Source organism: Etheostoma spectabile, chromosome 5, assembly GCF_008692095.1.
Source record: "Etheostoma spectabile isolate EspeVRDwgs_2016 chromosome 5, UIUC_Espe_1.0, whole genome shotgun sequence".
Lineage (NCBI taxonomy): Eukaryota > Metazoa > Chordata > Actinopteri > Perciformes > Percidae > Etheostoma > Etheostoma spectabile.
In genome coordinates this window covers 25,463,875-25,478,034 of record NC_045737.1, presented here as the reverse complement: position 1 = coordinate 25,478,034, position 14,160 = coordinate 25,463,875, and the positions used below count along the sequence as shown (strand labels likewise).

Genomic DNA, 14,160 nt, shown 5'->3' with positions numbered 1-14,160 from the left:
ACACACACACACACACACATCGCTGTAGATTTAATTACCCAACAAAACAAAGAATGTGAAACTGACTTCACGCTGTTTAGCTACAAATTTTGTTACGGGGCCGCCATCTTGTGAGGATGCGCTCTGTTGAATTGTGCATGTTACTGTAGTAACCTGCTAACCTTGTTTTGTTTAGCTAAAAAGAGTCAGATCTGATGATGAAGAGGGGAAGAAAAAAGCACAGGTAAACGGAGCACGTCCTCACAAGATGACACCACAATACCTAAATACAGCAGTAAATTACAACACACAAATCAATGCAATACAATATTTTTTTCTGTTAGCTGGCCCTTTTTACCGTAAATCAACAAGCAAGAAACTGAGTTCATACATACTCTCCGCAGCCACAATGTTGTTTGAATTGTTGTGGACACATGCAGCTTTCCAAGTATAAACATCAATAATGTCTGCTAAATATAACAGTAGATTTCAAAATTAACACAAAATTATTATATACAATGTTTGACCTGAACAGTTACCTGTCCCATTGTGATCTGTTGGGTTAGCGCTTCCTTCAGCTGCTGGAGCTCTGCCTCCAGGTCCACCTGTCTGTCTCTCAGAGCCTCGGCCTCTGTCCGCAACACAGACTGCTTCTCCTGCTGGACGGACATGTCCTAAAGATAGACAGACAAACAAAAACACATGTATTAACCAGGAAAACAAAAATATTTTCCTTGTGAGACAAACACACTTACCTGTCTGTGTGCCCTGGCAGTGTCCTCCAGCTGTCTGCAGTGTACCTGAGTGTCCTCCAGATGGAGCTGCAGACTCTGGTTTTCAGCCTGAAGACTGTAAACCTGCTGCTGAGCATGATGAGCCTAAAATACACACACAGGACGCACAAACACAGAGTACAGAGTAGTAGTTTCACAGTAACATCAATTCACAAACATCTTTTAAATTCATCTTATTACAATTATATTCATGATTATGTTATTTTATCACTGGTCATCTTAGCTTCTCTTATTACTGCTTTTTGCCAATAACAGTTGTATATTGTAATGTTTTTGTTTTATTTTGCTATTGGCAGTACTCCACCCTGGTTTAGTCTATGTCAACAACGTTTCATTTCCGGGAGTGTTTGGGTGCCGAATTAAATCTAAATTTTGCACGACTAAAACAAATTTTGAAAGTACCCATGTTCCACAAAATAATTTCCTTCCTGAGGCTATTTTGCAGGGACAGAGTAATTGTGTCTGGTGCTTAGGGCCCCCCAAGACAATTGGGATTGGTTTGAAAAAATGCCAGAGCACATTTTTCTCCCATCCCAGAAAGCTGTGTGAACTCACCAGACCCTCCTCCATAGCTCTGTGGAGACAGGTTTGGCAATCCAAAAGGACATTCCTATTGTCAGTAAATCACACTCCCCGGTGGTCTAGTGGCTAGTATTTGGCGCTCTCACCGCCGCAGTGTGGGTTTGATTTTTGTTCAGAGAAAACCTGTCTCTGAACCTGTCTGAAGATAATGATTTGTCTGCTTGCTGACTTCAAACATGGACTTTTATTAGACTCTACCTGCTTTCTAATTCCTCTCAGATACTCCTGAAGTCCAGAAATGATTCCCTCTAAATCCCTCTGAAGAGCTTCATTAGCCAAAATCTGACCTGGAGGAAGAGAAGACGAAATCATGAGAGGACACAAGAGAGGAGAAAAGAAAACAAGGCAAGTGGTGACAAAACAAAGAGAGAAGAAGAAAAGGGGGAAAGGAAACAAGGAGAAGAAATAAGGGGAGAAGAAAAGAAAACAAGGAGAGAAGGAGATGAAACAAAAGAGGAGTGGAGTGGAGAATGAGGAGAGGAAACAATGACAGGTAAAGAAACGAAACAAAAGATTAGGAAACAAAGAGAGGAGAGAAAACAAGAGAGGAGAGAAAACAAGAGAGGAGAGGAAAGAGAGGAGACAAAAGGAGATGGAGGAGAGGAAACAAGAAGAGGAAGAAACAAGAGATTAGAGGAGGAGACAAGGAGAGAAAACTAGAGATAAGAGAATAAGGAGGAGAGGAAACAAGGAGAGAGGAGGAAACAATAAAGGGAAAAGAGGAAACAAGGAGATGAGAGGAGAAGGCTACAAAGAAACATGAAGAGAAGGTAACATGGAGAAAACACAGAGAGGAGACAAGGAGAAGTTATGTTTTATAACTTTGCCTAATGGACAGCCAATTAAAGGCCTCTGTGATATCAGGTTTTTCTCACTGCTTTCGCATTTGCATTTTGAATTGTTATATATTGTTATAGTGTGGACTAGACCTACTTTATCTGTGAAGTGGCCTGAGATAATGTACTGAGATAATGATAATGATATGATCTAAAGCTGAATTAAAATTGAATTGGCCTACCGTCAGTGAGCTGTTGCTCCAGCTCTTTGATCTCCTGAGTCTCCATGGCAATGCGTGACAGCATGTCGTCTAGGCGACCCTCTAGCTCGCTCTGCTTCCCATTCATCCTGTCCAACAGCTGTCTCCAACTGGACAGCCGGGCGGTCACGTGGGCCTGAGAAAGAAAGACCTCAGCCAATTAGAGAAGGTTCACCGGACATTGCTCTCATATTGGTTACTTTTATTATAATATAATATTAAAGATTTCCTAAAGGGTCATTCCACAGATTTTACACCTCCTCAGTCTGGGAGGTTTCTGAAGCTATGCCACCATCTGATGAAGCATTTCTGACTTACAGTAATGTCAGACTCATGTTGGTTGAATTTTGGGTGTAAGACCTTTACTTGTAATGTGAAATATGCCTTGTAAAATCGGCATACTTTAAGATACCAATACCAATTTCTTATCTTAGAAATTAAACCTGCACACGCTAGACAGTGCAAAGTGTTCTTTGAAGGTCAGGGGAATTAGCTCAAATGGTAGAACGCTTGCTTTTCATGCGCGAGTTAGCGGGATCAATGCCTACATTTTCCACAATACTTTTGATGCCTCCCCATCTATTGCAAAGCGGTGACATGTTAAAGAGGAACTTTGGTATTTTTCAATCCTATTATAAAGTATGTTTTAGTGTCTTAAGTGGGCTTTCATACCTACCTCATTTGGTCTAGACTTTCCAACTTTTCTGTTTGGTCCAAACCAAAATTACAGGTGTGAAACCCCTCCTGGTCCAACAGCCAAAATTTTGTCCGACGAAGAAAGGTGTCTCGGTTTGGATCAAACTGGACCATGGTCTAGTTCATTTCTAGTGTGAAAGTATTTTTGGATGGTCCTGTATTTCAGACCAAATACAGGAAGTTATGGCAGCCTCTTGTTGTGTCATAAGACTGGGGAAGCTCCTTAAAAGAATTGCTCAATGCTTAGCATGAACATGAGAGAGTGACGGTGAATGCGGTCAGAGCAGACAGCTGTTGTTTATCACATTAGCAAATAAATTGGCAGTTTACTTATTTAGTGGTAGTAAATGTACAGTATAGGTTTCAGTTTGTCTCTGAATAAATGCTGCAGCTCCTCAAAACCCAGGTAAAGTTCTTGTGTCTTGCTTCTCAAAAACGCAATAAAACAAAAAGAGCTTGGTAGCACAGGGAGAGCGGCAGCCAGTTGGAAAAACTCCAGACACCAGAGAGAGGATCATAGGTGAGGATAGGAGAGGAAGCCCGTCGACAAACCAATTAAGTGTCACTCCCCGATGTAAGTCGAGTGCAGATTTGAGTTGTGCATGCTCAGATTTAAACGGATTACGGCATAACGTATCATACCTGATGAGAGTTGAGTCAGACTGGCAAACGTTTTAGCTATCTATGGTTGTTTGACTGCTAATGTTAGCTCAAAACTCCATTCAACTGACAACCTTTGATGTGTTTGATTGCTAGCTTGAAGCCGGCAGTGAACAAACTTCGTTAGGAACGTGCATTTTTACTGTATTGACATTACAAAAGTCTCTTGTTAGCATCTGGTAGGCTACTTGTCGCAAAGTGACGCATACACAACTCACATCTTCACTCGTCGCGAAGTGACGCATGCGCGACTCAAATCTGCACTACACTTGACTTCGAGGAGTGACAAGTAAAGGGAAACGCGGCTCACGTACAGTGGTGTGAAAAAGTGTTTGCCCCCTTCCTCATTTCCTGTTCCTTTGCATGTTTGTCACACTTAAGTGTTTCGGAACATCAAACCAATTCAAACAAAGGCAGACAACACAAGTAAACACAAAAGCAATTTGTAAATGAAGGTGTTTATTATTAAGGTGAAAAAAAATCCAAACCCTCATGGCCCTGTGTGAAAAAGTGATTGCCCCCCTTGTTAAAACATACTAAACTGTGGTTGTCCACACCTGAGTAATTTCTCTAGGCACCAGGCCTGATTATGCCACACCTGTTACAATCAAGGCATCACTTAAATAGGGCTGCTTGACACAGTAAGGTCCACCAGAAGATCCTAAAAGCTACAACTCATGCCGAGACCCAAAGAAATTCAGGAACAATTGAGAAAGAAAGTAATTGAGATCTATCAGTCTGGAAAGGGTTATAAAGCCATTTCCAAAGCTTTGGGAATCCAGCAAACCACAGTGAGAGCCATTATCCACAGGCGAAGAGCATGGAACAGTGGTGAACCTCCCAGGAGTGGCCGGCCCGCCCAAAATACCCAAGAGCGCAGCAACGACTCAACCAAGAGGTCACAAAAGACCCAAACAAGTCCAAAGAACGCAGGCTCACTTGCATCAGTTAAGGTCACGCGTTCTCGCCTCCACCATCAGGAAAAGACTGGGCAAAAATGGCTGCATGGCAGAGTTCCAAGGGAGAAAACCACTGCTGAGCAAAAAGAACATCACAGCTCGTCTCAATTTCTCCACAACACATCTGATGATCCCAAGACTTTTGGGGCAACATTCTGTGGACCGATGAGACAAAAGTGGAACTCTTTGGAAGGTGTGTGTCCAAGTATATCTGGCGTAGAAGGAAAACTGCATTTCATAAAAAGAACATTATACCAACAGTTAAATATGGTGGTGGTAGTGTGATGGTCTGGGGCTGTTTGTTGCTTCAGGACCTGGAAGACTTGCCGTGATAAAAGGAACTATGAATTCTGTGTCTACCAAGAGATCTGAAGGAGAATGTCCGACCATCTGTTTGTGTACTCAAGCTGAAACAAACTTGGGTTCTGCAGCAGGACAATGATCCTAAACCACCAGCAAGTCCACCACCGAATGGCTGAAGAATAACAAAATGAAGACTTTGGAGTGGCCTAGCCAAAGTCTGAACTGAATCCTATTGAGGTTGTGGTATGACCTTAAAAAGGCCGTTCATGCTCGAAAACCCTCTAATGTAAATGAATTAGGACAATTCTGCAAAGATGAGTGGGCCAAAATTCCCAGGACGCTGTTAAAAGCCTCATTGACGTTATCGCAAACGCTTGGTTGCAGTCGTTGCTGCTAAGGGTGGCCCAACCGTTATTAGGTTTAGGGGGCAATCACTTTTTCACACAGGGCCAATGAGGTTTGGATTTTTTCACCTTTAATAATAAACACCTTCATTGACAAATTGCATTTTGTGTTACTTGTGTTGTCCTTGACTATTGTTTAAATTTTGATGTTCCGAACCACTTAAGGTGACAAACATGCAAAGGAACAGGAAATGAGGAAGGGGGCAAACACTTTTTCACACCACTGTATGTGATGACTACAGGACGTAGTAATGTCATATATACAGTACTTCTTCACTGCACTTGCATAACTGCAATGTGAAACCAAAAACTAACCAGATCAAATGTATACAACGTGACAAAAACATGAACCTTGGTCTAGACCTTATTTCAGACCTTCAGGTGTAAAAAGGCCCTACGTAACTAAAGAGGACAACAACAACAGACAGTTTTCTTTGGCAAGTCTCTTTTCAGAGTCTTGTTCTTAAATCTTGCACTGGAGACTGGACTTATCCACAATGCTAAAATCATCTAAAAATCAGTCATGACATGTAAAAACAGTTTGATAACACTAAACTACGTTTTCTGTAGTCCAAGACAACAAACTCTTCCTGACACTCCTCTTTCCAACTTACTCCTCTGTCTTACGGCAACAAGTCACCTCTTGCAAGATTTCAGACTAGACTTCTCCGTGAGCGAGACATAGTTAGACACAATAACAAACAGACCGAAGTAAAAAAAAGTTAAAGGTCCCATGACATGAAAATTTCACTTAATGAGGTTTTTTTAAGATTAATATGAATTCCCCAAGCTGTCCTTTGGTGCCCTAGTGGCTAGAAATGACAATAGGTGTAAACCGAGCTCTGATTATCCTGCGCTGCCTTTGAGAAATTGAAAGCTCAGAAGGATCGATCTGGAATCTTGCTCCTTATGAGGTCATAAGGGGCAAGGTTACCTTCCCTTTCTCTGCTTTGCCCACCCAGAGAATTTGGCCCACCCATGAGAGGGAGACATCATGGCTTTCAAATGTGCAAAGTGAGAGTTGGTCGAGGCCCCCCCCTCTCCCCCTCCAAAGCTATAGACTCTGAAATGGCACATCCTAATTATGGCAAAAATGATAATCATGATTAATATTAAGATCACAATTATTTGTTGATTTTAACCAAAACAAATTTTATTGTCACATAGGCTATTTATAACTGCTTTCACAACTATATTGTGCTACATTCCTCTTATGTTGAAGTTTTATGTTGTTTAGTTAGTAAAAATTAAAGAAAAGAGCTAGGGAGAGAGGGAGAGTGCGATGGACTGAAGGTATATGCTACTTACAGAGTGACGGCTCATTATGAATGGGTCCAGCACGGGTCGAATGGCGGGTCAGCGGAGTTACACACGTTGTGTGTTTGAAATGTCTGTATTGTCACTGCGCTGTATTTTTTATGAACTATGATATTCTGGCCATGGACATCTCACGCCCAGGTACAGCAAGCTCTGTCTCACATGCTATTACTCAACGAACTGAAGTTTGTTGCATTCAATAACTTCTTCTATGTTTTTTACTGTGGCCGCCGCAATAGCAGAGTTACCAGCGGAAACGTCGCTGTGTCTCTCCGTGTTTCTGGGGAGCCGAGTGTGAGTGAATGGGGGCGGGGCTGCGCAGAGAGTAAGAGGAGAGAAACCAACACAGGCACGGCTTTACAAAACAAATGGGCCATGTAACACAAAATTAAACCATATCGATATAAACAACATTGCTTCGTTTGTGGATAGTAGATGCGAGGACGTTAGGAGTTTTCTATGAACGGCATGACGCATTTAAAATATCACTCAATCCCGCAAATTTGACCGTGGGAAGCCCAAATCATGATCGGGATTAAAATTTCATTAATTGTGCAGCCTTACACAGGCTATTGAGGGCCAGGAATGCCGCCTTCAGAGTTGGGGATGCAGCTGGCCTGAGAACAGCAAGGGTCAACCTGTCTTGTGGCATCAGGAAAGCCAAGTTCACCAAAAAAATAAAAAAATATTTTAAAGACAGCAGAAACGCACAGCTTCTTTGCCAGGTTTGAAGCACACAACAGCATGCACCCACAGAAAACCACCCCCCTCCCCACGACCAAGACCACAACCCTCTCCAAGATCAACACCCACAAGGCTATAGACCCAGACAAAATCCCTGGTCGTGTGCTGAAAGACTGTGCAAAGGAGCTCAAAGATGTCTTCACAAACATCTTCAATGCTTCTCTGAGTCAGGCTTATGTTCCGTCATGTTTCAAAGCCACCACCATCATTCCTGCTCCAAAGAAGCCCTCACCATCCATTTTCAATGACTATCGCCCCATTGCACTGACCCCCAACATCATGAAGTGCTTTAACAGGCTAGTTACACATGGCTCACATGACTGGTCCCCCCTCCCCTTTATCTTATTTGTATATATTAATTATGTTTTTTATTTTTTTATTTTATATATTTCTTATATTTTATATTATACTTGTTGTATGTGTCCTTATTGCACCGTGGGTCGGAGAGAAACGTATATTTTCCATTGCTCTGAATGTCTGGCACATATTGCAAAATAAAGTTGACTTGACTTGTAAATTGACAGTTCGTAAATGGACAGTTTGTAATTGCCCCGTAGGTTTACATTGTAGCTACTTTTGTGATTGCATTTTGCAGCCTTCTTGCTTAATACTGGACCAATTTCAAACATTGTTGTCCCCATTAGTGACTTAGACACTAAAAGACAGGGAAAAAAGGGTCTAGGTTGAAGAATACAAAAGTTCCCATTTAAAGTTTCACTAGTTATGTGGTCTATGACAACATTTACTATGATGGGATTGACAGTACTGCTAGAGGATCAAAGAGGAGCCAGAAGTGCAACAATGGATGGAGATTTCAAACAATGCTTGTGTCTCTGCTCTCAGAAGGTGGAGGGACGAAAGGGTCAAAACTCTTGTGGAGAATGCGGGCATCAATCCCACTAGCTCTCACATGCAAAGCTAGCGCTCTACCATTTGAGCTATTTCCCCTATCATGCAAGCAGGTCACCAAAAATAAGCCTCTGACCTACTTGGCCTCCTGTATCTGTCTCCACTCTAAAGTTCACTCCCCTTTCCAACACCACTCTCCTCACATGTGCTGCAGTTGTCAAAAGGCCAATTTATGCTTCTGCTTTAAATCAATGCGGTGGGTACGTTCTGTATGTAGGAACGTGGAGTTACAGACCCTACGCCCGACCCTACGCCTTAGCCTGGCATGCACCTATCAAAAAGTATAAGTGCTAATTAAAAGAATTTAAAATCATCATGGATGGACAAATTTAAAATTCAGAAAATATTTTTTAAAAAGAACAACAATGGCGATAAGTAAGACTTGGGAATTATTTGCTTGGACCAACGATAAGGTGAAACTGTTACTGAAACTATATAAGTCTACCTAACTGGGGCAACAGTGTTTCCAAATGTCTCCTTTTTGGGGGCTCAAAGACGCTAGAGTAGTTCCAACATGAAATGAAAACATAGTGTAAATGTAGTCACAGGCTGATGGTGCTAACATGGTTAAAGGATACACACAGACAAAGGATGTGTCTCAGCTCCACATTACCTGCTAATACAGTACAGTATGTTCTATCTACATTATTACAAGTTTTCTAAGATCAACATCCACAATTTATTTTCATGTCACCAGCTGGGAGCGGCTCCTCTATTTCCTTTGCACTGCATTGTGAGACAACAGTGTACATCAACAGCACACTCAGAAAAACAAGTGGAAATACAGACACAGAGAGGTATTTGTGTACTCAGATAATCAGTTCAGTCTAACAGTCTAGTCCCCAGAGACCACACACGGCTGCTGAGTAACATCATGTCCTTCCTCCTCCCCCTCCTCCATTCTATAACTCTATCAGATCAAAGTAAACAACAACATCTCACCTCCTCCTCTCAGTTCCAAAATACATTTACTTCTTCATCTCTCTGTTCTTCTTTTCGTTACAAACTTCCCTTCCTCTCCTCCTCTTTCCCCTCTCTTTGAATCAACACAGGAAATCTTTCTCCCAGCCAATGAGAGAGCATAAAACTAGGAAGACCCAGCCCCTAAGAGGGGGGATCCCAAGGGAGGGGTCAGAGGCTCTTAAAGAGGCGACAACCTATTGTTTCTGTAGTTTCTCTAAACATGGGTAAAGATTCACTACAGAACCTGAAGCCAGAGCAGCAGAAGTTTTTTAGAACAGTAATCTCTTTTAAGACACATGAGCATGGAGGGGTAGGAGAAAGGAAGGCAAGGGTCAGAGGGGAGGTTTTCAGTATAGCTTCTAGATAGGGGAATTAGCTCAAATGGTAGAGCGCTCGCTTAGCATGCGAGAGGTAGCGGGATCGATGCCCGCATTCTCCAAACCCTTTTAACCCTTTCCTCTCTCCACTTCTGAGATCAGTCTGGATTCCAGCTGGAGAATTCAAACAATGAGCTCAAAGATTCAGATCACAATATTTAAAATGTTAACCACAACGACAAACAGGAAGCATCCTATAAATAAACACTTAATTAATAAATAAATGCATACATAAATATATAAAATAATAGATAAATGCTGAAACAAATAAATAAATGCATAAATAAAATGTGTAAATGAACCTTAGTATAAAACTGAATGCATTTTTTTACAGTGATGGACAGCTACATTAACTTGTAATTCACTTGAGTATTTTTCTTTTATGCTAGACTTCTATAATATTGAAATTCTTACTTTTCTATATTAATCTGACAGCAGCAGTTACTTTTTACTCAGATTCACATTTTACATAAAACATATGCTCATTTTATAAAAATCTGATGTATTTGTATAGATTAAAGGTGCTCTATGCAATGTCACACATTTTTCAGGCTACAAATTTTTTTGTCACATACAGCAAACACAAACACCAACAAAAAAAACTGTGCCAACCCGAGGCCTGTACAATGAATCAAGATCAACATGCCCTGAATTTCTTTCAGTTACCTGGCTTGACTAACCCTAACAACCGCGATCCAGCATAAGCGGTGTCACGCCGGTGGTTAACAACTAGTTCAATCAACCCAGGGTTTCCCATTCCAGCGGACCACGCGTTCACGTAAAAGAGGCGATGTTTGCACAGCACAACCAATCGCAAACTACTAGAGCCACATATTTTACACAAGAAGAGCAAACTATAATTCTACATAAGTATGAAGAACACAGACACGGTTTTACAGGCAAAATGCAAAACAGTTGCTGCTTCCTAAAACAGGAAGGAAAGCTGGCAAAAAAAGACAACACTTATCAATATTACTTCTTCATCAGTCAGGCACAAGATCTGACCATAATTACACTTCAGCTTTCCATAAACTGTCGTCGCTTTAGCATATTATTTCAGTTGCAAACCTGGCAGTGGGAAGCAATTATGAGAGCAAATAAAAAATATAAAAACATAATTCAAACCGATGTGCGCATTGGCAATACACGGCTCAAGAAGCCGACAGCCTATACGTAATCGCGTAGGCTAAAATGACTCAGCCAATGTTGGAATATGTTTTTATGTTTATAAATTTAAGGGCAAAATCACCATCACCAAAACTACCAGCCTCCCTTTAAATAATCAGTATTTTTATCATCGTAAAACACGAATAGCCTATACGTAATTTAGTGCGCTTAAATTCAATATCTTTCATAAAGATACCCATCAGAGAATGTTAATGGGGTTGTTGGTCTCTAAATGTTTAAACTTTTATGAGCACACCTCTGTCTCTCTCTGTGCACCAAGCTCCAGCTGATCTTCTAAGATCGGTGACACAGAGTATTGATTGGTCAGTAAGCGGTGCTTTTACATCGGTTGATCTCTGATCTCCAACATAACCTGCTCCCAACCAGGTATGGTATTTAGCATTAGTTACCATGGCGATTTAACCCGGTAGCAAGCGATCCACCACTGTGATACACAAAACCCTGGGTTGAAACTGAAGTTACTTCATTAACGCTAAATCTTGCTTTGTAGTACAGTCCTCCACTAAATACAACAAACAGTCTTTCAGTGTTCCAGCCAATAATCGTCAAGAAGGAATTAGGGGTGGGGGTTGGGGGGTTAGTGAGAGGAGGCACGGGAGAGAGGGGAAAAGGAAGAGGTAGGGGTGAGCTAGCCTTGTTTTGTTTGAAAATACTTTGAACATCAACAAGAAGTGCCGTCACCCAACATTGCTTAGAACACCTTTAAGGCTGGTATATAGTAGTATGTAGGCTTTACACGACTATGTGAGTGGCCTATGCCCTTGTAGGGATTTATACTTGTGCGCTGGTGTGTCTGCGTCGTTCTGGCTAACTCTTTAAGAGAACAGCAGAGTAGGTATGTGTGTGTGCGTGGGGAGAGTGGGGTGAAGTGAGTGAGAGAGTGATGGGGATTATCTCCGGAACGAGTACCAACTTTGGCGGTGGGTATGGAAGCAAAGTATCTCCCCTGTGCTTTCTGACCATGGTCGGAAAGCTGTAGAAGGAAAAGTTAACCCTCTCTATTTCATGTTGTTCACGGAGAAATAGAACCCAGAAATGAGTAGGAGGAAATGCGACGCTGCCTAGCCACGTCCAAGCGACCAATCACCATGTCCAGTCAGGGTATGGCAATGTAGGGTCCATATCTACACAAACATACCCACATACCTACAGCATAGATTCCACGCAGAACCATGAATCACTGTAATAACACTCACATGTTGAGGGTCTGTGGTGTCCAGTGTCAGTAGTTGTGTCTCCAGCTCTTCTGTAACTCTCTCTGCCTTCCTATTCTCTTCGGTCTGTCTGTCCATCTGTCTTTTTGTCTCGTCAGCTTCGTCTCTCAGCTGTTCCAGGACGGACAGTTTACTGAAGAGACTACACAGCACCTCCTGCTGAATTGATAAAAGTGTCAATTCAGACACGGCTGAAAATAGCATTGACTTTGTGTTTTTCAGGTAAAAGATAATAAAAGCAAAGTTTTAATGTAAACTTAAAAGTTCAGGTTAGACTTAGTTTCCCTTCTAATTTACAGTTCATTTTGGCTTAAAAACATGGCAGTCATAAATAAGACAGCAGCACAGAGCTCTTTGATGAAAAGATGTAAATGTAACAATTATTACTAGTCTCGCATTGCCAGACCTGTTTGCGGAGCGCTGTGTCAGCAATGGAGCAATTGAGTTTACCCATTTATTCTGGGAAAGGGAAAAAAACGCTTTGGCTTGTTTGTATTTCTTTAAACCAATCCCAACTGTCCTGGGCTTAGCCTGATAGCAGGGAAAGGGAGAAGGGAGGGACATCGTGTGTCAGGCTTTATCCCAGCATTAAGCCTGACAACAATTATCCATCATGTAAAGGAAACTAAAAACTACGACTACCTGTCGTGATTTGGTTTCCTTGGGCACTCTGTGTTTGCGTTCTGTCTGCAGCTCTGTCAACTGCAGGTCAACTTCACACACACACACACACACACACACACACACACACACACACACACACACACACACACACACACACACACACAATAAAACAACATTTAACATATTGATGAAGACACTGACTTTACAGTCTGAAAAGCTGTGACACCAAATATTCTGGTGCATTTCTGGGAGGGGATCTAGGATTACGCACCGCTGTTCTCTACAAATTACACAATCTCAAAGCAGAAACTGCTGACGAGGTGGCTGAGTGGTTAAGACAATGCACTGTTAATCCATGTGCTCTGCACACGTGGGTTTGAAACCCATTCCCATTGAGTTGCCATATTCTTTCATATCTTCTTGTCAAAAAAGAAGGGTTACTTAATTATAACAAATCTTTTTGAAACAATGTAAAATGTTTTACACGCTGTATTTTTCATTCATTATCATCTGTGTATCACTACCATTTGAGCTAATTCCCCTACAAACTATAAATTTGCTGTATTATAAGACTCAAAAGGGTGTCTCATCCCCTCCCAAAACACCAACCAAACTCACCTGAGGTACGGCTGTTCTGCAGACAATTTTTCTCTCACCACACATGTCCAATGGAGTCTTTAAAGCAGAAATCTTTCTGCCCTTACCTTTAGTATGCTCTGTTTTGCAGTCCTCCAGAAAGGGGTGTGATGTTACCATGTCAGTGTGAAGGTCTGAACCCTCCTGTGTCTGCAGGAAGGAGGATGAGGAGTTTTGGGGAGCGGAGGTGATGGTGTTTCTGATGTTTAGAGCCTTCCCAATGTATGGACTCTCAGCTATAGAGTCCACAATGACTACTTCCTGATGACACAGGCGAGGGAAACACTTATAAATGTTTGACATTTGTAAATTATGTAGTTTAATAATCAAATCTCAGTATGAAGTATAACCCCATTCAGGGTGGATATCCTGATAAAAAAATTATAAGTTCATGAGTTGTACATTTATATAATAAAAAATAAAGATCATCCAATATATTGTTATTCTGTATCAACTCAAAAATCCAGTATTGGACCATACATTCTTCACAAAATTCTTCTTCTTCTTATGAAAAAACCCACTCTTGACCCTGAGGTCTTAGCCAACTAATGACCTAATATCTAATCTTCCCTTTCTCTCCAAGATCCTTGAGAAGCCAGTCGCTAATCAGATTTTCTACATAGCAATAGTTTGAGGACTTTCAGTCAGGATTTAGAATGCATCCTAGCACAGAGACGGCACTGGTGAAAATTACTAACGACTTTCTAACTGCTTCAGACAAAAGAACTGTCTCCGTACTTGTTTTACTAGATCTTAGTGCTGCATTCGACACCAT

At 41.5% G+C, this 14,160-nt stretch overlaps 1 protein-coding gene and 1 non-coding gene across 2 annotated transcripts in view; one reads left to right on the top strand and one right to left on the bottom strand.

Annotated features, from left to right (window-relative positions):
* The window catches only part of cntrl (centriolin), a 54,627-nt gene that overhangs the window by 28,973 nt on the left and 11,494 nt on the right, over positions 1 to 14,160 (bottom strand). The window contains 7 exon segments of the mRNA XM_032516759.1: positions 519 to 653; positions 735 to 857; positions 1,554 to 1,642; positions 2,374 to 2,527; positions 12,108 to 12,284; positions 12,768 to 12,845; positions 13,455 to 13,646. Of these exon segments, the coding sequence (XP_032372650.1) occupies positions 519 to 653; positions 735 to 857; positions 1,554 to 1,642; positions 2,374 to 2,527; positions 12,108 to 12,284; positions 12,768 to 12,845; positions 13,455 to 13,646 (948 nt within the window).
* On the top strand, positions 9,713 to 9,785 carry trnaa-agc (transfer RNA alanine (anticodon AGC)). The gene has a single exon. It is a non-coding gene; the product is annotated as a tRNA-Ala (tRNA).